Source organism: Choristoneura fumiferana, chromosome 9 (assembly GCF_025370935.1).
Source record: "Choristoneura fumiferana chromosome 9, NRCan_CFum_1, whole genome shotgun sequence".
Lineage (NCBI taxonomy): Eukaryota > Metazoa > Arthropoda > Insecta > Lepidoptera > Tortricidae > Choristoneura > Choristoneura fumiferana.
In genome coordinates, this window is record NC_133480.1 from 1,825,848 (window position 1) to 1,850,975 (window position 25,128).

General features: G+C 40.7%; 1 protein-coding gene across 1 annotated transcript in view; it reads left to right on the forward strand.

Annotated features, from left to right (window-relative positions):
* Nucleotides 1-23,288, forward strand: part of LOC141431429 (cholesterol transporter ABCA5-like) — a 58,692-nt gene extending 35,404 nt beyond the window's left edge. The window contains 25 exon segments of the mRNA XM_074092603.1: nucleotides 80-142; nucleotides 144-230; nucleotides 806-973; nucleotides 1,295-1,370; nucleotides 1,586-1,762; nucleotides 2,061-2,233; nucleotides 2,541-2,639; nucleotides 3,921-4,077; nucleotides 4,694-4,882; nucleotides 5,136-5,298; nucleotides 5,754-5,940; nucleotides 7,816-7,932; nucleotides 8,285-8,504; nucleotides 8,830-8,917; nucleotides 9,741-9,909; nucleotides 10,298-10,450; nucleotides 10,720-10,923; nucleotides 11,959-12,119; nucleotides 12,675-12,882; nucleotides 13,137-13,228; nucleotides 13,631-13,718; nucleotides 14,010-14,088; nucleotides 14,312-14,447; nucleotides 15,362-15,525; nucleotides 16,889-23,288. Of these exon segments, the coding sequence (XP_073948704.1) occupies nucleotides 80-142; nucleotides 144-230; nucleotides 806-973; nucleotides 1,295-1,370; nucleotides 1,586-1,762; nucleotides 2,061-2,233; nucleotides 2,541-2,639; nucleotides 3,921-4,077; nucleotides 4,694-4,882; nucleotides 5,136-5,298; nucleotides 5,754-5,940; nucleotides 7,816-7,932; nucleotides 8,285-8,504; nucleotides 8,830-8,917; nucleotides 9,741-9,909; nucleotides 10,298-10,450; nucleotides 10,720-10,923; nucleotides 11,959-12,119; nucleotides 12,675-12,882; nucleotides 13,137-13,228; nucleotides 13,631-13,718; nucleotides 14,010-14,088; nucleotides 14,312-14,447; nucleotides 15,362-15,525; nucleotides 16,889-17,007 (3,537 nt within the window). The 3' untranslated portion in view covers nucleotides 17,008-23,288.
* The last annotated feature ends 1,840 nt before the right edge of the window (nucleotides 23,289-25,128 follow it).

The following is a 25,128-nucleotide window of genomic DNA, read 5'->3' on the forward strand; positions in this document are numbered from 1 at the left end:
ATACATAGTTAGAATACCTGCACACTATCAGGAGCAGATGCTAGTCCTTATTATATATCCCATTTGTCGCTATCCCTAGGGAATCCCTCGGAAACGTCATAGTGAAGTCATCAACAAAGCCATGGTGGATGTCGGTCTTTCCCGAGCAGGCAGGAGTCTTCTCGAAACACCTCTCCGGTGGGCAGAAGCGGAAGCTCAGCATCGCCATAGCTTGCATTGGTGACCCTAAGGTATGTGGTTACCTTACTTATAACAAACTGTGGTAGCCCACTGGTTTGACCTATAGCCTCACAAGCAAAGGAATGAGAAAGAAAGGAAGGACGAAGGATTAAGTTTAAAGCACCCTTGTCTAGGCCAGAATCAGAATAGACCACTCGCCGGGTGCATGTCATGCCTGGGGACCACTGAGTTTATCTACCATGATTTACTATGAGCTTTTGACCAAAGCTAAAACATCTGTGAAACAGTTCAATGGTTTAACTATGTATGTGTGTGAAGTAGAAGACGTCAATGGCCTCCTAATGCCTTTTTTAGTTAAAAAGCGCTTTCTGAATACTATCATTGCCAAAAAGAATAATCCGTTTGAAACTGGGTAGGAAATGTTTTTTCGAAACATAAGTTACAATTCCTTTCACTACTTACAAAATCATTCTGCAGGGTGCAAGCTATGTTTAACACTAACCACAAGACAAGCCAAATGGATGCACCAACTGCATAAAAGAGAAGATAAAATAAATGTAGGTACTTAATAAATATCATGGGACAATTGACACCAATTGACCTAGTCTCAAACACGTTCCTCCAGATAATAATTCTGGACGAGCCAACGGCAGGCGTGGACCCTGTGTCCCGGAGACAGACGTGGAGGATCCTGCAGCGAGCCAAGCGGGGCAAGGTGTTACTGCTGACCACTCACTTCATGGATGAAGCCGATATCCTGGGGGACAGGAAAGCTGTCATCAGCAAGGGCCGGGTAAATTGTCAATAAAACTGTTTGTGTCGTAAATATTCTGTAATGAAGTAAAGCAGGGACGTGCTAGATTTAATAGTACCAGGGGTGACGCTTTGTTTTTACGTGATGGGGAGTCACCGGATCGGATCGGGTACTCGAACATATTATGAGCTAAAGACGGGCCACAGCAATTAAAAACAATTCAGATTGATAGGCTTTCGCTATTTCTATTAGGTCGCTGGTGGACCGCACGTACATTTACATTGGTTTGCGGCTGTCTATGCATCCCTAAACTAAAGTATCGCCTGAATTTAAGAAGTACTTATTATCTTTATTTTATAGGTGAGGTGTGCTGGAACCTCGTTGTTTTTAAAGAATAAATTTGGAATCGGATATCATCTAACACTGGTGCTCGATGGTAAGTAGGACTTGTTTCAGTGGCTTAGCATTCTATGCTCATTAAAAGATTTCATCCGAATGATATTGCTATTTTTCAAATGATCTCCTATAACAAATTTTAATACTCTAGTTTCGCAAAAAAAGGGATGGGGAGCTAGCATGTATTGCTCCTACGCTGGGTCAAAGCAGTGGATATAAGCTAAGCAGTCTCTAATAAACTTGTTGGCATCCCAGGAGCTTGCCGCGAGCACCAGATCACGCGTTTGGTTCGCGGACACGTGCCTCGAGCAGAGAAGGCGCGCCGCCACGGCCGAGAGCTGTCCTACATCCTACCACATTACGCCGTGCATCTGTTCCCACCACTCTTCCAAGCCATCGAGCACGAGATAAAAGACAAGACCAACCGACTGGGTGAGTGTCTCTTCACAATCGGTTTAAGGGAGCATGCATTAATCATTAAGCCCAGCTTAAACCTGCAGGGAAACTCGTGCAAGTTGCATTACATTGCGACGCTTGATTGACCACTTCAAACTCGTTCGCTTTACTGGTCTACACTGTTGACTTTTCGGAGGGGCTTAGAGTCGCGCAACAGGTCGTGGGTTGTGGAGCAACCAACTCGAATGGAAATAAATATATAAGGCTTGATAGTGATATAGGCGCTTCTGTGGGCGCTTTAGTTCTCTGGTCATAATATTCTTAACATCTCCAGGGATTACAAGCTACGGCGTGTCCATGACGACGCTAGAGGAGGTGTTCCTGAGCCTCGAAGGCGAGAACGCTGAAGAGATAGAAGCAGTCGAAGGGGTGTCTTCGGTGAAGCTCGTGAGGGCTCGGGCGTTGTCGCGGAGTCTGTCGCTGCAGAGCAAGACTCTTAGTTACCAGGTAAGGGCACACCGATTATTTCCACTTTACACAAAAACGATGTGAATTATTAAGGAATGTAACATCAGTGGCCTTCACTTCTTCTGATGCTTACTGGGGTCCATTATGGGGTATTTACCAGAAAACTCAGCGTGGGTAGGCCGTCCCGAAGATGGATATTGGCATAGTGAGAGTAGCAGGATTCCAACTCGCTTCCAGGATGCTGGCGTTGCAGAAACGGTCAAATTTTACTTTTTTATTTTAGGATCCAAAATTTTTAGTTCGTAATTCAATAGTTTTACTTATTATGAATTTTTGACGTTTTCAGGAACTCAATGACAAGGATAATCAGAAGACGACATCGCTGCCAACCCCGCCCGCGTCTCACGCGCTACACTCCACCACGCACGGAGTGGAACATGTCAAGGTATAATATAGGGTAGATCGAATGGTAGGTATCCGTTAATTGCGCAAATAACGTTTGGCAACCTGATTCATTTCGCAAACTCTAAAACTGGATTTATTTCAGGGCCTTCGTTAGTTATGAGAAAAAATTGAATTATTTACAGTTTCAGAAATATTGAACAGTTGCGAAGGTTGCCAAACGTTAGTTGCTTAACATTAGTGAACCAGATCGAATACATATAAACAAACAAGGGTATATTAATACTTACGTTGTTATACTTATCACCATATCAACAACTGGATCAGATATACTTGACTACATGCAAACACTCACCCACACTCCCTTGCTAAGCAGCCCATTTGGCAGCTTGTCTTCTCTATGAACGGAAGGATGAATGGATGACCTGGCTAAAGCCGTGGATCACGGTGAATGCAGGCCGTTTCGAACCGAAGCAACTAGAAGACTATGGGGTAGGCGGGTAGGCCTATGTACTCTACAATACAATACAGTACAATGACTCTTTATTGAACACCAACACATAATAAGCAGTACAGAAAACACAGGTATATAGAGTTTTCTAAGCTAAGCAATAGGCAGCCTTATCGCTTCTGAGCGATCTCTCCCAGGCGACCTTTACAGTAGACAGAAATAAGGATTAGATTTTAGCAGATGGTGCAATCTACAGTAGTTCAGAGTAAATAAAAAATACATAAAACCATCTATATACCGGGTGTGGCCTGTAACAGGAGCAAATAATTAAAACATAGATCGTACTCGTCAAAATGAACAACATTAGTTCAGCGACTTTTAAAAATAATGGAGTCCATAGATTTTCTCTTTTTCATATAAACCAAATACTGTAGTCAATGTACGCCATCCTAGAACACAACTGACGCCGCCTGTCACGCTACAAACATCAAGCATTTTGCTTTACATTGCTTCTTCGAATAAACTTAAGTGTAATGAAAATTAAAAAACTAATTATTTTTAAAAGTTGCTGAACTAATGTTGTTCAGTTTGACAAGTACGATCTATGTTTTAATTATTTGCTCATATTACAGGCCACACCCGGTATACAATGCACATACAGAATAAACCTAAATAGAAAGATACACACAGCAATATATAAAAAAAAAACACTAATTACAACATTTATACGGAAGACGACTGATTATAGTGCCTTAAGCATAGATTTAAAAATAGGCAAAGACTTTTCCCGTTTTACGTCTATCGGCCGGCAGCTTCCTACGACTGATGGTGTTAATTGTCCCGTTATATAGTTTCCATGATGTCCACCCTTAGGTGACCCCGACGGCGCCTGTGTCCGTGGACACGCTGGGCGAGCTGGTGAAGACGAGCCCGTCGTGCTGGCGCACGTTCTGCGCGCTGGTCTACATCCGCATGGTGCGCATGATCCGCGACCCTTACAAGCTCTACGTCATGATCTTCATGCCTATCAGTGAGTACTTTTACTGGCGCGTTTGGTATACTGAGGCTTTGTACATACGTTAGAAATACCCTCATACACGTTCTATTTATCTTTGTACAGAGGGTTGAGACACGTTGCGTATACATGGTGTAAAAACACTGCAAACACTGAAATTCGCAAAAAAAAAAATGTTTCGTATGGAAGTTGAGTCACAAGAAGACTTTCATCATCATCATCATCATCAGTCAGAAGAGGTCCACTGATGAACAAAGGCCTCCTCCTTTGAACGCCACAATGAACGACAACTCGCCACTTGCAAGAAGACTATCTACATAAAATAAAAAAAAACTAATTTCAATGTTTTTCCACTTGTATCGTAGCTCGATTGACCACTACCCGTAAGCTTTTTGACCTCGCAATGTATTGCAACTTGCACGATTTTTCTTGCAGGTCCAACCTGGCCTTTGGTTTCAGTAATTTCTTCAGTAACTTTGTACTAAAAATCTGCTTTTAAATAAAAATAACCACATTCAAATCGGTCCTCCCGTTTAAGAGCTACGGTGCCACAGACAGACACACATAGCGGTCAAACTTATAACACCCCTCTTCTTGCGTCGGGGGTTAAAAAATAGTATTCCCTTTACAGTATCATGCGCTCTCGGCCTCTACATCAAGTCCCGGCAGATAGTCTTCTTCCGGATGCAGCCACTCAAATTAGACCCTTACGCATACTTCAATAAGACCCCAGTTGCGCTGTTCAGCGAGCAGAACAACACCAGAGAGCTGTGGGATCTGAAGAGTGCTTTGGAGACCCTAGGAGCTTCGCCTGTCATTGGTAAGTGTTATAAAATATTGCTACAAAATCCACATTCTAAATATTTTTTGTGTACATACATAACATTTTTTTAATCAACAATGGTTAAAACATTAGATGAACCAGCAACACCATGAAATTTAAAAAATCGGACAAGAGCGAGTCGGACGAACATGCAGTGTTAGCAGAGCCTCCTATGCAAAATGTACGAAGTATACGATCATTATATTATCGACTATAATGATTATAATATTGTCTAAATATTCTTCTCCAGGCTACGATGGCAACTTCTCCAGCCTTCTCGACATGGAGAACTTCGGAGCTTTCAGCGTGGGGGACAGCTTGATCCCCTATGGCATCATCAAGGCCTATTACAATACCACATTCACCCACGGCCTACCTATCATCATCAATTTACTGGACAATAGTATATTTAGGTTAGTATATAGGCATGAAAATATACAAGTTTAATATACGAATAGACTGACCATGAAAATTTTGAAAAAAATAATTGCCGAAGAACTAAAGTTACCGACACATAGCTCGAAAAATATGCTAGTTGAAGTGGCATCGGGCGGGCCACACCACATCGCTCGAAGAACAGATAACCGTTGGGGGAGAAAGGATTGGTGATCACAAACCGGAAGACGAAGCGTTAGCAGGCCTCCCACGAAGTATACTGATGATTTCGTGAGAGTTGCGGGCAATCGGGTGATGTTATTTGCGAGTTGTCATTTAATGTAGCGTTCTAAAGTAAAGGCCTTCGATCAGTAGTGGATGTCTTCCACCTGATAATGATTAATAATGATGAGACTGACAACGAAGCAATCCTAAAAAGTCCAAAAAAAACTTAAGTTTTTCTTTACATCGCTTCCCACTCTTCGGTTCTCAGGATCCTCATGCAGACCACCGGTCAGTTGGAAAGCTTCCGCCCCATCGAGGTGCTGGCCCATCCGTTCCAGCAGACGGAGCAGCAGGAGGAGTTCAATGTGGGGAACGTCATCTGTGCCATCTTTATGGGGATGATCTTCGCACTGGTGCCCGTCACGCTGGCTGTTGACATCGTGTATGATAGAGAGGTAATGTGCGCAGTTAGCAGAATTACACCGTAGATTTTACTAACGTAAGGTCCTCACTGAAAATCAGCGCCACGGCTTGCCGTGGCATTATGCTGAGTGGGGACCTGTTTAGCGTCATGTATGTCTTGTATTTGTTATGTTTGTTTTTATGGCGTTAAATAATAGTTATTTATGATACAAGTGCGGAAAGTAGGCAATTCCCAACGAGTGCGGAGAACTTGAAACACGAGCGAAGCGAGTGTTTTTGAGCCGGCACGAGTTGGGAATTTCCTACTTTTGACACGTATATCATACAACGTTTTACAATGCATTAAGCGAGGAAAAAAATCGAGGCAGTGACTACATCATTTATTTGCCATACTCCTTTTACTACAGTAGCAGGCAGTAGATATACATACCGATATGCACGCCAAACCAAAATCGTTAACGTATACACTTTATTAAACCATCTTTCATAACGATCATTGACTCAGAAGATTAGAACAGCTACAGCTACTAATGATAGGTAAAGGAGACTTTGTTTTAGTTTTCGTGATTTTTATGATTAATTATTAGCCCTTTTTGCTTGACATTTTCCACACTTATATTGGCTAGTCCTTATCTCCTGCACGCTCCTATAATGCTAAATATCAGTGCAACCCGTGAATAAATCCGTGTAATAGTTAATTATCATCAAGTATATGTATTATGTATCTAATCTACCAGCTGTTAACAAAAAGTTACCGTAAATCTGAGATTTTTTAGCTTTGGAACTGTAAATTAATCAAAATTGGTTCACTAATTCTAATAGATAAAAGCAAATAAATAAGAATAAGACATACCGGTAATGTTATAATATCCATGTGTGTAGAAGTAGATTATTCTATCAATTTAAGATGTTTATTAACTTAGTTATGTATATTATAGTTCACGTATTTTGTTCAGCGTTGAGTTTGTCACTGACAATATGTACTTCGTGAAGGACGTAAGGCGGCGTAAAGTCAGATATAAATTCATCATTTAAACTCTTCATTTTAATTTACTCATCAAAAATTAATTCACCGGACTGAACTTATGGACATTACTTGGCGGGGTTTCATGACAGGCGCGAACGGGTAACCATGATTGGTTCGTGCTACGTCGTGCGCGCGCACTGGAAGCTCATTGGTTAACTTTCGAGTGCGCGCGCTTGACGTCGCACGGTCCGAATTGGACTCAAGAATTTATTTCTTTTTTTTCATAACTTTAGACGAATTAAAATACGAGTTTACATGAAAAAAAATAATTAACTTCTCTTTTCTGTCGCGATTAATCTGTATTATATTATCAGTAAATATTCAGTTGGTTGCATCAAACGTTTCTATTTGTTCAAAGCCTAACTATAACGACTCTTAGACTTATTTTTTTAACAATAGTTTGGACATAATTGGCAATTTAAAAAGTTACTTTACCGCACAAGTGCGGTAAGTAAAATCCATACAACTTTACGGCACACTTGTGGATGCGTGCAGGAATCACTAATTTCTATGGATATGTTGACCCACGTCAAGAGGCACTTTCCGAGCACGTGCATTGTAAATGTATTTTATATCTTCTTTCTAACGTTGCAAAAAAAAAACACTTGCGCAGAATATCAAGTCTCTAAGCCCAGAGGTTGAAATTTTGGAATCTCATCTCAATTCGGCAGGAATATTGTGACAAAAAAGAAGCCTAAGTATGTGCTATTTTATACTTACGTTCAGTTATCTACATACCAAATTTGATCCAAATCCAACTAGCTGTTCTAGTGTGAAGGAGTAACGCTCATGCGTGTAAATAAATAGCTTTGAAAAACGTGAGATATAGAGCCTTCAAATGGGAAGTTTTGCTTAACTATGGTTAATACCTTGTTTACAGATAAAAGCTAAGAATCAGCTGCGGGTCAATGGCCTGTCGATGAGCATGTACTTCCTAACCTACTTTACCATCCTTATCTTCATCATGATCATTACCAGCATCGGAGTACTGCTATTGGTAAGTTTAAGTCTACAGACTGACGATATTTTTACAGCCGCAGGATAGGAATAAGTAAATTCTATAGAAAGCTAACTGTCCCTGATTGAAACAGACTTTATCCCGGGAAAGCGCAAAGTTCCCGCGAGATCCGAGTAGAAATAACTTTTTAGATCGAATAAAGAAATCACTAATACATAGATCGAAAGCTAAAGTTTCCTTTTTCCTCAAAGATGCAAAAATCCCGGGGATAGAAACAAGTGAATTCGAGGAAAATGTCGTAAACTTTTACTATGCGAGCCCAACTCGCTTTTAACAGCTTATTTGGGCCTCCCGGATTTACACTAACAAGAGATGGCAACCTTCTTCACAGGTAATAGTCAACGACATCCCAAGCCTAACCAACGGCTCGGCCATCACAATGCTTTCCTTCCTCCTCGTGCTGTACGCGCCGTGCGCCATCTTATTCAACACGTGCCTCTCCTACGTGTTCGACAAGATGGACTCCGCGCAAAGCATCATGCCCAACGTCACCACGTGGGTCGGCGTCATACCGTTCGTGCTGGTCGCTGTTGTCGATACCTTTAAGTGGGGTAAGTGCTTCGATTATCTTTTATTTAACTTCATTTATAGATACCCTCAGTTTAATTTTAGATTTGTTAATCATAGGTGCACTATCATAGATAAATCAATTAAATAATACAAGTTTATCAATGAAACTTTAGAATAAACAACCGTTACAGTATAAAAAATAAAAATAGAAGATGTTCAATTAATGAAATTCCTCAAAGTAACGCCGGATTCAATAAATTATTCAGAAGATGCACATTTATTCTAGGGTTTCCATTTCCAGCTAGATCTTATGAAGCTTTGATGGGAAACAGCTCCTAATGTTTGCTATTTGTTATTTGGTTTCAGGTAGTGACATCGCTTTCTGGCTGCACTTAATATTCAGTTTTCTGAATGTCCTGTATATACCTTACGCAATCATCTACTACGTTGATAGGTATGTACGAGTAGATATAGAAATAGACAACTATTGGAAACAATCCTACTAACTTTACGAGTTTAATAGCGAAAGTTTGTGAGTGAGTGAGTGAGTATGTTTATTACTCCTTCACGCTGAAATGGTTGGACGGATTTGGATGAAATTTGGTATGTAGATAGCTGGACATTTGGAATAAAACATAGGCTACTTTTTATTCCCATATTCCCACGGGATAGGGATAAAATCAAGTAATAAAAACCGCTGGGCTTAGAGTTATGAACTTTGACATGATCGTTTTTAATGTAACGTCAATGAAAACCACGATTTAATTTTCGGGAAATACCACGGGAATTTAAAAAATCCCAAAATTTCAATGCAGCTGCTGAATCTAATGATTTACGTGTGCGAAACTGCGGGTAAACACAAGTAAGATCATAAACAGAGGCGGCGCTAGGCTTATTTAGGCGACGTGGACCATCGCCTAAAGCCTCGCAGTCTAAAAGACCTTGCGCCTCCAAAGCTTCTCGTTTTTTTGCTCAAAAAATGTATGTTGCGCCATCATGGCCCTCGCAAAATTTATCTTGCCCATGACAAAAGGTCCTCCGCCGCCACTGAACTGAACTGCTAAGGAATGGAATTCGCTCCCGTCGTCTGTATTTCCGGATAAATACAATAGTACTACTAGACTAGTTTTAAGGCAGTCGGGTTTTTTTAGGTATGTACCTCAAAAGGATAAACGGAACGGAACCCATATAGGATCACTTTGTTATTCGTCTGTCAGTCTGTCCATCTATCAAGCCCCTTTTTCCACTTACCCAATGTTTTTCCTGTACCTTCCCAGGGTATACTTAACATGCAACCTCCGAGGGGTCTGCGCGACCCCAGCACTGGGCAGCTACTTCACGGCGGAGGTGTGGGTGCTGATTGTGGCCATGGTGTTCCATGTGCCCGTCTGCGGAGCGGCGCTCCTGGCTGCTGACCGCCTCAAGTCAGGAGGATCGCTTTGCAAGGTAACCACCATGCAGTACAATCAGAATTAATAGAGAGAGAGAGAGAGAAACATTTATTTACACATAAAAATACATTAGAAGGAAAGAATAAAAATAACATCGAATAGTATAAAGTGGGCCCCACTCAGCATAATGTTACGGCAAACTCGCAACAAGCAATAGGTACTTTCATCTTCTTAAATTTATAACGCTCTTGTCGGTGGAGTAACCGCTCCGTACGATCTTCGGCTAGCTCTTTGGCTTTCTGGAACGTTACCGCTTCGGAGTATTTTTTAATTAAGTATAAATAATTATCTAAGCTTAACATAAATGTGGAGGGAAGTCGACTTTCCCTTACAACCGGCGACTAGTCGGTACACCCCTAGCTCGAACGTCCCCCTGTTAACAGAAGCGTCGCAGCGAAGCGGAGGAGTCGTTGGACGAAGCGGAGGCGGAGGCGGGCGGGGAGGCGGGGGAGGACGAGGACGTGCGCCGCGAGCGCCGCCGCGTGGCCGCCATCTTGCAACACAAGACCAAGGCGGTGCCCGCGCTGGTCGTGCACGTCAGTATCACAACTTTACTTTTCATCTCATCACACTTGCTGATAAACATGTCGTAAGTAAAATGCAGGTTACCTTGGTTGCAACCCCCTAAATTAAACCCAAGGACGCCTAAGCCTAAGGGTGTAATGGCGTGTCGCGTGCTCCCGGAGAAAGCATTACGAATTATCCCAAAACATGTCGAGCTACCGCCCTTAAGGCATAAAAAAACAAGTCTCCTATAAAATAATTTTTCAACGTTATTAATTTCCAAATGACGACGTTTTTCTAGAACCTCCGCAAGGAGTTCAAAGTGCGCGGCACGGGCGAGGGCGGGTGCTGCGGGCCCAGCGAGGGCGCGCGCAAGGCGGGCGTGGCGCGCCTGAGCCTCGCCGTGGAGGGGGGGGAGGTGTTCGGCCTGCTCGGACACAACGGCGCCGGGAAGACCACCACCATGAAGATCATCACGGCCGAAACTAGGCCTACTTGTGGCTCGGTGAGTTACATCATCATCATATCAGCCGCAGGACGTCCACTGTTGGACATAGGCCTCCCCCAAAGACCTCCAGTTGCCTCGGTTGAAAGCGACTTGCATCCACCCTGAACCCACGACTTTAACCAGATCATCCATCCATCTAGTTGCTGGACGTCTTACGCTACGTTTGCCGATCCGCGGTTCCGCGATGAGTTACACCAGCTGCTTATAACCAGTGGCCGTATCCAACGCTCTGGCGCTTGTGATCGCATTTACCATTTCTTTCTAACCTCATCCTACGCCCTGTGACAGAAAGAAATGATGAAAATGATCGTGATTCCGAGTACGTTACACAATAAGAAAGAAGAAAGGAAATATTTATTACACAAACTAAACATTTATATGATGCCGTCTCCGGTGAGTCTCAAACGACCTAGGCCTAAAAAAATTCTCTAATTGGACTCTAATTGTAACGAGGCTATTAAAGCTTCGTCTAGCCCTCAACCTACATCATCCAATCTTATGATTTTTTCTCTCAAAAAACTCCTAAGTTCATGATTTGCAGCCGTTCTATTTAAAGTGTTGTGTTCCCTAGAAAAATCATTCTTAACTTGTCAGCTGTGCGATGTACCCATCCAGACTTAGAGCCAGATATAATCTAGAAGACTAAGAGCTCAACCTTACGTTGCTTATGTAACTATTTTGGGCAGTTGGGCTGCAACGTGCAACCGTGCAGCTAATGTGCAGTCGTCAGAACTGCACGCCAACTGCAAGTGGGTTGCGTCGTCGGCTTACAGTTTTGATGGAGATATTTATATTTTAGCAATAGAACTGCATTAAAACCGCAATTTTGCTAAAAATTTTGCGAAAATGTTTGTCGACTGCTTTGGAACTGCTATGGCAAATGTAGCGGTTAGCAGTTATGCTGTAATTTGAATACAGTCTGTCTATGACGGCTCTTAGGAGCAGAAAGTGTACCTAGATATTTCAAATGCCTATTTGTTTAGTTAGACTTCTCCCATCAGCTTTCAACATGGACCTCCCATTATGCCCCAGGTGATGCTGAGCGGCCAAAACGTCTGCGACAGCCAGGCGTCGGCGTTCCAAGTGCTGGGCTACTGCCCGCAGCACGACGCTCTATGGAAGAACGTCACCATCCGCGAGCACATAGAGTGCTACGCGGCCATCAGGGGCGTCAGCAAGGCTGATACGCCCAAGTATGTGACAGTTTTACTTTTGTTACCTATACGCCACCAAAAGAGGGTGCAATTTACTCTTCACAAAGTTCATCCTTATTATTTCCTTGATTATCTACACCTTAAAAGGAATCTCTAATCAAAATGACACATCGTCACTACATTGAAAAAAGCTGGTATCTCAAAATCGATGATCTTTCCGATTGAACTTAATGAACATTGTTTTATTTAAGGGTCAAATTTGTTGACGTATAGATTTGAGATACGAATTTTTTTCAAAGTAGTGACGACATTGTTCTTTCTTCTTTACTGTTGATTTGATTTTTTATTGTTGATAAAGAAGCAATACCTGTGCTATATAGCTTCACTTACAAAACAGTAGACGCGGATAAGATAACAAAATAAGCCTAACATTAGATTCCGGAAACATTTTACTCCTGCTTCTCAGAGCCCTCCAAAATCGGGTGCAAATACTGTTTTGTTTGTTGTTTCTGTGTAGCCTTAAAGATAATAGCACCTTTGCTTTATTTTCCAAGGATACCTATAGTAGACCTGAGAATCCACCTTTGATTTCAGGATAGTAGACGCGTATTTAAGCGGTCTCCAGATAATGGAGCACGCGAACAAAAACGCGGAGGAGTGTTCGGGCGGCACGCGGCGGAAGCTGTCGTTTGCGCTGGCCATGGTTGGGGGGCCCCGGGTGGTGCTATTGGACGAGCCCAGCACCGGCATGGACCCGCGCTCCAAGCGGTTCCTGTGGGACACCATCCTGGCCAGCTTCCAGGTCAGTCACAGAACACCAGCATTACTGACTCTAGACGCCTTTATTTACGTATGCTACGTAGGCACTAGGGATGTAACGGAACTGTTCGCCTCTGTAACCGTGGAACTCCCTCAAGAAATCGTACCATCACCTCCATAAAAATTTAGCGAATTTTTAATCTGTATAGTGTTTAATCGGTTATTTAAATTGGCTTCTTCATTGGTATTCAGAGCGATGGATATTAATTATGTTCCATCTCCGTTCTTTTGTTGCAGGGTAAAAAGGGTGCTATTCTGACAACACATTCCATGGAAGAGGCTGATGCTTTATGTTCTAGAGTTGGAATTATGGTTAAAGGTGGTCTTAGGTAAGAAAATCTCCATCTTTGTTTATTAATCTTACTTACACTACAATAACTGAAATTCGTATGTGTACTCGATGCTGAATCTTAGGGGTTAACCATAAAGTACGTCACACATTTAGGGGGAGGGGGGAGGGTTCAATTGGTTTGTGACACAGGAACAAAATAATTGCAATTTTCATAGCAATACGTGTAACAAGTGGGGGGGAGGGGAGAGCTTAAAATGGTCAAAATTGGTATGACGTACATTATGAATGGCTCCAGGAATAACATATATCGTAAGTTCGGGTTACTTTTGGCCTAAAGGTTAAGGAGTTGTCAATTCACTAGTAGGTAAATGGTAATCTCCAGATCATTTGTTAACAAATATTCTGTTATTATAACTAATGGACATGTGATTATATTTAGGTGTATTGGTTCGACGCAACATTTGAAGAATTTGTATGGTGCTGGGTACACGTTAGAGATGAAGATAGGCCAGGCTTATCAGAAATCGGTAAGTGGCTGTGTAAATTTTAGACACTTATTTTTTAAGACTAGAACAATAAACAAAGAAATTATCGTAAAGTCCACCAAGGCACAGATACCGTCATGAAAACCCTTCGGTTGCCATCCGCCATCTTTAAAAAACCCTGCAAATGGCGCCGCCATTTTATGCGAATTCTCGCAAGTAGCATGGCTTCTGACAGGTGGCCATTTAGGAAGACTTTAGAAGAAAAATATAACTTAAAAATACTTAGTATTTATTCTACAGGTAAATAATTAAATATGAATGATTGTGTTGCAGACATTAGAGGCAGAGTCGATGTCTCCTTCACCACTGCGATCTACTGAGAATTCACCGTCGTTAGGAGAGGCTGACGAAGGTAATAATTACCAAAATAATAAACTTCTTAGATACTTTTAGATGTCAAGGCCCTGGCCAGACATGTTCAATGATAAAACGAAAGCAAAGTGAGTGCTAAATCGCCGGTCGCGGGCCTCTCGATGATTGGTTGTTAGAAAAGAACTCCTTGGAGTCAATAGGTATGATTTGATAGGAGCCGATAAGGCTTTTAGCTTTTGTTTATTTATTTGTATGTGTGCCAGGTAATTCGCGCACCGCTTCTGTGTGCGCCGAGGGCTCTGTGGAGGTGGACGTGGAGCCCGAGCACGAAACAGTGGATGTGAGCATCCACACGCCGCTGGTCGCAGGCACGCCGCTGCGGCACCAGACTCATCACAGGTATCATCACCATCATCATCATCATATCAGCCGTTGGAAGTAATTGCTGGACATGGTCCCCCCCAAAGACCTCCAGTTGCTTCGTTTAAAAACCGGCCCGCATCCACAGTGTACCCGCGGCTTTAACCAGGGCACCCGTCCATCACGTTGGTTGGTGTTCTACGTTGCGCTTAACATTATCATATCAGCTATACGACAGTTAGACTTAGATCCCTTAGCCCTCCAGTTGCTTCGAATGGAAGTATGTGCATAGTGGTTGTGCATACAGCACAGGCACACATACAGTCATCTGCATTAAGAGCGGAGGGTGCAAAAATATCGGACACGTCCTACCCTAGCGGCCCTAGAAATAGAGTTACATCCGATATTTATGCACGCTTTCTTGTGTCAGGTTTTGTGCTGGTGACTTTGCGCACACCGCACAGATTTACGAGTCTAAAATATGCACCTCTCGTTTGGATTCGGTTATTCCCGCACTGGCAATCACTAGCCTTGTGGATACTTTTTTATTCGACTGGATGGCAAACGAGCTAGTGGGTCTCCTGATGGTAAGAGATCACCACCGCCCATAAACATCTGCAAAACCAGGGGTATTGCATACGCGTTGCCAACCTAGGGGCCTAAGTATGGGATACCTCAAGTGCCAGTAATTTCACCGGCTGTCTTACTCTCCACGCCGAAACACAACAGTGCTAGCACTGCTGCTTCACGGCAGGATTAGCGAGCAAGATGGTGGTAGCAATCCGGGCGGACCTTGCACAAGCCCACCTATGAATACTTGTGCCATTTGTGGCTTTTCACGGTGTATGAACTCTAATGGTTCCTGGCCGATTTTATTTAAAGGTAAACCTTATCTTTGGAGCATAGTTCCTCTATCTCATACACTTGTTCATGAGAATTATTTTCATCATCAGAACGGAGTCGTCCGGCGGCGTGAGTGCAGAAGCCTGCATAGCTATGGTCAGCCAGGTGTTCCCTGCGGCCGTGCTGGAAGAGAACTTCGCGGACCGGCTCGTGTTCTCCGTGCCCCAGTCGTCTGTGTCCAGCTTAGCGCGCTGCTTCCAGCAGATCGAGGATGGTGAGTGTCAGCTCTCACTCTATGTTGGGGATCGAGGATGGCAAGTGTTAGGTCTGACTGCATGTGCCGAGGGTCACATGATAGAGAACTTCGTGGACTGACTCGTTTTGTTCATGCCCCAGTCATCCTTCCACTTCAGCTTAGCGCACTACTTCCAGCAGAATGAGGAAGGTGAGCGTCAGAGCTGACTTCATTTGTAATTCAGGGGTAAGCTGATAGAAAACTTTGCGGACCAACTCGTTTTCTCCATGCGCCAGTGCGTTGCTTCCGCCAGATCGAAGATAATGAGCGTCTGACCCTGGCTCTATAGTTAGCCAGAGGGGTCAGGATACAAAACATTGCAGACCGATTCGTTTTCTCCGTGCTCCAGTCATTTTTCCGCTTCAGCTTAGCGTGCTGCTTCCAATAAATCGAGGATGGTGAGTGGCAGACCTGCCTCCATGGTTAGCCGGGGGCAAAAGATAGAGAACTTTGCGGACTGACTTATTTCTCTACGTCCCAGTGCGCTGTTTCCAGCAGACGAGGATGGTAAGTATCAAAGCTCTCGCGACTCGCGATCAAGGATCTCGCGGACTGACAATTCAGCTTAGCGTGTTACTTCTAGCAAAACGACGATGGTGAGTGTCAGGCTTGACTCCATGGTCAGGCAGGTGTCGGCTGCTGAAGAACTTCGCAGACTGATTCGTATTCTCCGTGCCTTAAGCATCAGTTTCTAGCTTAGTTTAGTACGCTGCTTCCAGCAGCAGATCAAGGTTAGTGAAAGTTAAGGTTTGCTTTATGAATCTTGTGCCTAAGCAGGTGTCAGATGGCAGAAAACTTCGACAGAAAATTGTGTGAAAACAGTCCAATTTTCAAATTTAATTAGTGAAACTAGAGGGAACGGAGGCCTTATTGTTTAATGCACTCGGAATCATAATCGTTTTCACCACTCCTTTCTGTCACACGTCATAGGATGAGGGTAGAAAGAGATATTTAGTAAAGGCGATGGCCAGCGCTCGGGCGTTAGACAATACGGACACTAATAGGACTCTTAATGGATAGAAATGGACACTACAATGCAATGGAATTCACAAGCGCCAGTTTTTTTTAAGGAAAGAGTAGACCAGCTCATTTAGACTCTCAAGTGCCTGCCAAGCACCACTAAATGTTCCTGCGCTCCGACTTCTGGCCGGAGGGTGTGGTGCTCCGTCGTTTTAAGCAGCGACAAAGACAACATCCAAGAATCCCTAATTACGTGGTTTTATTTTAATTGTTTTTGTTTTTTGTGTTTTTTTTGTATAATTTAAATTTTACAGCGCATTGATTTTTATTGTAATGCTGAAAATTTTTAATTGACAAATAAATAAACTTTGTTTTTCTACAGCGAAAGAGAAACTGAACATCGTCGAGTACAGCTTTAGCCAAACAACACTCGAACAAGTATTCCTCAAGTTCGCGCAGTCCGAGAGCCACGACAGAGATTTAGACCAAAAAGCCGATTAAAAGGTTTTTATTCGCAACTGGCAACACTGCTGCTTCTATCAAGGTTGACTACAGGGACAAGATTCCAAGGCATAGTAAATTAAAAAGATATCGAGTGTGGCCAGCGAAACCAGTCACTGTAACCTTATTAAAATCACGAATAGTTTTTAGGTAATCGGTATTCTGTTTTAATTAATTACTTAGGAATTTTGTAGATAAATTGAATAGATTGTTTACATGCGTGTGAAAATAATGATTTCTTCGGAGTGTCCATATTTATATTCGGCTTTAAGTGTTGCCATTGTTAATCATCTTCAGAATACTGCAAAAGTTTGCGATTTTAAGTTTTTTCCTTTTTTTTCTTTGCCTCTCGATTCGCTGGCTGGCATGATGTAAGTAGGTAGTAATGAATGAGTGTTGCCAGGAGATTAAATCAATTGGTGTTATGGTTTAGACATAAATTCAGCACGACTCGGCGATGTTAAAGCTTTATTTTGTTTTGAAGCTGTTTGTGGCTGAATATCTTTAAGAATATTTATGTGATATTATCCGTGAAAATATTCGTAAGGTTCTTTTTTGTAGAAATTAGTAGAAATCTTATTTTTCAAAATGACAATCTTGGATCTAGGACACAAAATGACAGTTACGTTGACGCTTTAAAAGTAGATTTAAGTCGAGTCCAAGTGTTTTCTGCTTTTTGAGGACTGTACTATAAAAAGCTTCGAATATTTTTTATTTCGTTTTCTTAATAAGTTTTATAGGCTTTTTTAATATTTCCATTCGATGAGAGAATATTGTATCTAGTCGTATTAGTAATATCTAGGACGAGGTGACTTGTGATTTTTTTATAATTTAATACTTTTAGTAGCCAGTTTTATACATTACAAAGTAGATTTGATGCATTATGTTTGTTATAAGTGGCTGGATGAAAAAAACTATAACAAAAAAATATCTCATTTCTAAAAAAATAGTTAATACGAAGCCGAGATATTCAATTAAAGTTGAGAACCTAATTGTTGATAATCTTATTAGATCACATATGACAAACATAGTGCTTATGTAAATAAGTATATAAGTATGTAACCATTATCTACGGTCTAACAGTGCCTATAACATCCTACTAATTGTTGACCAGAATTATGTTCTTTACTAATAATGAACACCCCTGTTTATATATTTTGGCGCTATATGTAGAGTTGAAAATGTTCACGCCAGTATTATATTTTTTAATAATCTTTTTGTTGTAGTACGAATTTTGTATATAAATCCATACTAATATTATAAATTCGACAGTGTGTGTGTTTGTATGTATGTTTGTCCGTCTTTCACGTCGAAATGGAGCGACGGATTGACGTGATATTTGGCATAGAGATAGGTTATGGGCCCGAAAGTGATATAGGTTACTTTTTATCCGGGAAAAATACACAGTTCCCGAGGGAACAGCGCGCGATAACCGAATTCCACGCGGGCGAAGCCGCGGGAAAAAGCTAGTTACACTTTAAATCAGAATGCGTTTTTTTTTAAATTCCTCTTTTACCGTGCTAGTCTAAAAGTTGAGAAATGCAACATACCATGTTCATAATTCCAATGTCAATCTCTGGAAATACACTTTCCAAAATACAAATTTCATTCAGGCTTCAAAATCAAAATTAATAAATCGTAGGTACTAAATATTCCCGAAGATCCTATCCCGTATGTATAACCAGTTGTACAATGTGTAGTAAATGTTACTACTTGTGTAAAGAATAGTTGTAACGGCGACCAAACGATTGTATGGGAGGTGTATTGATGAAAATACAAAAGCCCAAGGACTAAGAAATTACAGTGAAAATACAGTTGAGTATTTCTGATGAGGCTAAAATTGATATTGTGTTTTAAAACAGAAATCATGTGTATTTCCAATGTTAAATTTGTCATATAATCCATAGGTATTTTAAATAATAAAAGTATTCCAAAAATGTAAGTGAATGACTGGATCGTTATAAAATTAGGTATTTTGCATTAGTATGAATTGTACACCAAAATACTACAAGTGCTTTGGGCAAGGTAAATTTGCCAGTGTATTATTTAAAATCCCTCATTTTGTTGGGCAGCTTAAAATGTTGCCACTATTAAAAAATCTAAAGCCCCATTTTGGGCGCCAACTAAGAAATATGATTGTAATGACGTACTGGATAATATACCTACTTTAAAATCTTTATTATTTTGAATGATATAAATAATACATTTCTGCATATAAAAACATTATTTAACGTCCCACTCTTGGTGTTTCTTTACTTAAAAACAACATAGTTTGGGAATGGCAAGTGGGTAGTGTTTTATTTATTTTAACTCGACTAATGGTAATTTTCCACCGGCGAGGCGAGACGAGAATTGAAATTTGTATGCATTCTCGCGCGCCGCGGGAACCGCCATATAAATTTTTATTCTCGTCTCGCCTTGTCTCGTCTCGGCCCGCCGGTGGAAAATCACCTTAACTCCAAACGGAAGTCGAAAGGAAGGGCTATAATTTTAACAATCTACGCAAATTATTTTTATGATGTACTTAGATACTTTTCTAACCGGCATTTTGAAAGCCACATAATCACTAAACAAATAAATGTTCACTTAACTACATTCCTTAGGTTAAAAAGTGTCAAGATTTTATTAGCACAGTGTAGCACCGATTGTTTGCTCATTTTTAATGATAAAACATTAATAAAATTATGTTATCAACCATTACGCAACTTTTTTAGTTTAACTAAAAAAACACGAACTAAATTGTTAAGTTGACACTTGGATACAATGTTTAGTTGATGATTAAATTGACAAAATAGATGCGAACTTACTAAGAATATTTAAAAAGTGTCCGGCTCGCTTAAGAAGAATTCTGTTACTAAAGCTAAACGACATGTGTCGGCGACATGCCAAGCGAAGCCGGCTGATTTCGCCTGAGATATCTAGCGATACCCGACGTCGTTGGCTGCACGTGTCGCACGATGTTGCCAGACAGGACGACCGAAGTCCGGCAACGTCGCGCCACTTAACCCGACGTCGCTGGCTACACGTTTCGCAGGACATTTGTCCCCTAGTGTATTCATGGCTTAATGCAACACCTCAACTTAGGACTGAACAGTATCGGTAGGTTTGTACCTTTGCCATACGAGTACTTTCATCACTAACGTCATATAAAAAATTGAGGCAACCCGGTAGAAATCGAGTTATGGCGCCTGCCACAAAGGTATGATTCAAACCGCAGACTGAAGCATCAAATCATCAGGCTACGGGACTATCGTATCGCATTGTCGCTTGCCGTCGTATCCTGCAGTTGCCTCCAACCTTTCTAATGTCATCATCAGCCGGAAGACATCAACTGCTGAACAAAGATTCCCCTTAGAACGCCACAATGAACGACAACTCGCCACTTGCATGCACCGGTTGCTCGCAACTTTCACAATGTCGTCAGTCCATCTACGGGAGACGCCAACGCTTCTTCCGGTTCGTGGACGTCACTCGACGACTTTTCTCCCCTGACGGTTATCTGTTCTTCGGGTGATGTGGCCCGCCCATTGCCACTTCAACCTTTTCTTCGCGCTATGTCGATGACTTTAGGTCTTCGGCGAATTTTCATATTCTGGATTCTATCGCGCAAAGAAACTCCAAGCATAGCTCCATAGCTCGTTGCGGGACTCCGAGTCTCTCCAAGAGGCCAACAGTCAAGGACTGAGTATTGGTAAAGAATGTATTTCATACAAGTTCATAGAAACCAGTACTGGCGCTTGCGAGCTCAAACTACAATTTATAGTTTACGGTTGCCTTAAGCTGCTTAAATCCAGTGTCAATATAAACTAATTTGACGCATTTTATTTACTTTCCGTTATCAGAATACGTTATTACGATTTATCATCATATTTGAGGATCACTACACTAGGAATGTCTCTGTTTTTCTAACGAGTAAATACACTGAGTATTAATATTGAAAGACGATTGTAATGTAAGAAAAAAAGATATCATTGAGATCGAGGTACATAAATATTTTATATGTTTTATATGTTGTCTTGGTCATTAACTATTTTAAATAAAATAAAAAAATAAAAACCTTCTCATTGTTACATGGATGTGAGGACATTTGATAATCTGAATTTGTTTAGTACAAATAATATACTTTGTGTTGTTAAAAATTTAATAACGACCAGTTTGAATGATCAAAACAGTAAATGTTTTTCAAATAAGAAAATAACCTGTTGTAAACATAGAAAGAGGCTAGAGTTTAAAAACTCATTAGTTAATTGTAATAGAAGTTGGGACTTAAAAAAAAGAAATTTGGAAAGGCCATTTGAGAAAATATATTATCTACATCTATATCTCGTGTAGAAAACCGTAATTTTTAAAACATGTTTGAGTTTTTTTGTGGTAAGGCCATATTGGTTTTCATTTCATTTGGCATTCTCCCGAATTTTTACAAGGGCTGACTGCTTATAAATAAACATCCACCGAAACTCCATAACCAGCTATGTATTTTCTCAACTAGGCTTTTCAAGGAGTTAAGTTTTTGACAAACTTGTAAAGGATGGGTTTATGTAAGAATGTTATAGAATTAAGTATATAAAGTGCTTGGAGACGGTAGCTAAGGTTTTTACGCTTGTTTCTCTATTGTTTTTTTAATGGTTTCGTTTGGAAAGACACTTTTATAGCTTTACATCGACTTTGCAGAAATTGAATCATATAGAGTGTTATTTAAATATGGTCCAATTTCGGGGATACAAAAGCGTAAAGTAGAAAATTTCAATTTGAAGTCCGAATTTGAAAGTTAAAGTACAGTCGCGATCAGGGATTGTTGAGTTACTTTCCACTGTTCGTAATTTGACTGTATATGCTACTCTGACTCTGGTTTATTATTATTGACAATATTTACTAACGAGTATGTCTATCTCGGCTAAATTATAAACAGTGGCGAGTGGCGAGATTCTGGTTCGCTTCGCGATGGTATATAACCAGCACTGGTAAGGGCCAAATTATTTTCTAAATTAAATAGGTCTTGGCACTTCGTTCGCTTGGCTCCCGCATTGTTGTGCAATTCTACCTTAGACTCCTCGCTTTGCTCTTCATCGTACCTAATTTTCCGGAAGTTCCGGAACCTAAATTGACAGTGAAAGTGCAATGAACAATGACATTATCGAAATCTCTTTAAAATGGAAAATATTGCCCCTTTTTATTGCTGGTTATATACGATGTCAAGGTTAAGTTTAGTACATTAGGCCATAAGGGTACCTAATTCGGTTATTTAGTGTGTTTTCAAACTGAATATTTTGAGTGAAGTTAAGCTTTGCTGATACAACATGATTTGATCGTGTACGGGGTATTTAATTAAAAATGTATAGACAATTGGAATCACATCAAAAAGATTAGTATTATAAACCTGTAGTTCCGTGCCTCGATTAGCAAAAAAAAATTACAAATAATAAATATCATGGGACACTTGACTCGGAGTTATCAAGCTAAAATTAATACCAAATACTCAAGTTTGCTACTCGGGTTTGTATTTATGCGCCCGAGTTGAGAAACTTCGATGGCATGATGCAGGACGTTAGTCTATATTTGCAAAATCTGTGCAAAAAAGAAGCACTTCTTTCACACAATTACCTACAATTATTAAGTGATTAAATTTGACGTAATTTCAATTGTCTCGCCGTTATAAGTATTTGTATTATTGTCTGAGAGATATTGTTTTACTTTTGAAATTGCTGAACATTTCAGAACTGTTATTGGGGATCACCCATCCTGCTTTAATCCCGTGTTAGAGCGGGATGGGAAGATGAAGCTAAGTTGAACTGCTTCCCTTAAATAATTTATTGAATCAGGCATTACTTTGCGGAGGTCCATATCGAACTAAAAGAATTACTTTGTTCACCCGCAACCTTATCATAGCTACATTTTCGCAAGGAAAAAAACTTTGTTTGGTAGTCTAACATCTGGTAGCATGGTGTAAGGTTGTGTTGCTCTGATTAGGCGCTCAAGATTATGGCTGAGTTCGAGACGCGTCAGTGTAGTGTGGTGGCGATGTTTGGGTTTGTGTGATTTGTGTGTGTTCTTACAGTGTGGAGCTGGAGAAAATGCATGAACACACATTTTTACTTAAAGCAGCTATAATAAGGTCGCGTGTGAGCAAAGTAATTGTTTTAGTTCATTCGTAAATACTGTGGATTACTGTTTCCCAAGTCTGTGTACTGTTACGTTACAATATGGCGCTTGGACGTATTATTTTGGTTTGGTTTGTGAATTTTAGTCAATTAATTTAGTACAGAATAAAAAAGCCGACACGATTTGCCGTTTTTCATTTGCCACTAGACTCCCGCCCCGGATTCGTACGGGCACAATTTTCTAAAAGCTCTCTAATCGAAAGCACTTCAGATTTTTCAGCTCCATTTCCCAAAAACTATACCCGCGTGAAGCTTAAAACCCATTTGACGGTGAAGGAAAATATCGTAGAAGAATCTGCACAAATCTGCTAAGCAATTCAATGGTGTGTGTAAAATTCCCAATTCGTATGAGGCCGCGTGGGTACCATAGTAGTCCAAGCCCTTTCATTCTAAGAGAAGGCCTGTGCTCAGATGTGGGACTTATAAAGACTGGGATGATGATGAATGAATACCCACTTTACTCGCGACTTAACCAAATCTCGCTTGCGGCTTGGGCAATCTAAACGTCTCGGGTGAAATGGTGAATTTTACGCACTTGCTGTACAATCGACTAAGTAGCTAAGTCTTTACCAAAACTAAATTCTTATTGTTTACCGCACTCGGAATGACGATTTATTTCACCACTTTTTTCCGTCACACGGTGTAGGATGATGATATGATAGAAAGAGATGGGATGCGATCGATCGCAAGCGCCAGGGCATCAGTAAATACCCACTGCTTTAAGTTTTGACAATCAAATGGAAAATTGGATGAAAATCTCCAATTTACCTAAAACAATGCACATTCATTATCCAGTGTGAAAACTAAACGAGTCATACATTCTTTGATCACAACATACAGCTGCATGGATCTCTATTACATACAAAATACCAAAGGCACAAAGCAAGCACGACAGCAGTTACCTTTGGCTAATCGTTGCGCTACATTCTACTCATATTAGGTATAAACGCGAAAGGGATGTTTATATGTTTATTCAATCATGTAAAAGACTTGCAGAGATTGATGAAAATTGGCATGCAAATACATGCATGTTAATATCTTGGGTTAACTATAAATTATATAATTCCCACGGTACTACGGTAAACGAAATCTTTGCAGACAAAGTGACAGTCAACAGCTAGTTTTTTTCAGTGTTTTCTATTTCCTTTAAATTTTCATTAATAATTTCGTCTACTCGTAACCATAGCCGCTGCAATGTGGCTAAATAAAACGTCAAGGTGAGTAAAAAAAACCGTCATACAAATATTTAATTTGAAGAACGACAACTAAACAGTCATAATCCACGACAAATATCGTTACCACCACGTTACCACGTCGTTAACCACGACAAATGGCGTTGGACCTTAATTTAGCGTAAGATACATTTTGCGAGGCTCTATGTTGGCACACCACAGTCCCACACATTAAATGACGGATATTTAAATGAGCAAAATAACAAGAAACTTTCAAGGCGCAAGGCCCACGTCACCTCTGGGCGACACCATCTCCTGTTATTAGTGCTATAAGACTAAAGGCGAAAGATTTTCATATTGTTTTTATGTCGTGTGTTTTAACATATTGTTATCATTGCACAGAAATGTTGAAACTAAACAACCGGAGTTACTTTAAACAAGAAAATTCTTTACGAGCTAAGTGTAAACTAAGTAATTAATGATTTTCCATGAATGTCTCAATTTTCTATACGGATATCCTATCCTACTAAATATTATAGATTAAAAAAATATATATTACGGGACAATTCACACCAATTGACCTAGTCCCAAAGTAAGCTTAGCAAAGCTTGTGTTATGGGTACTAAGCAACGGATAAATATAATTATATAGATAGATAAATACTTAAATACATAGTTAACACCCAAGACCCGAGAACAAACATTCGTATTTTTCATACAAATATCTGCCCCGACACGGGAGTCGAACCCGGGACCTCAAGCTTCGTAGTCAGGCTCTCTAACCACTAGGCC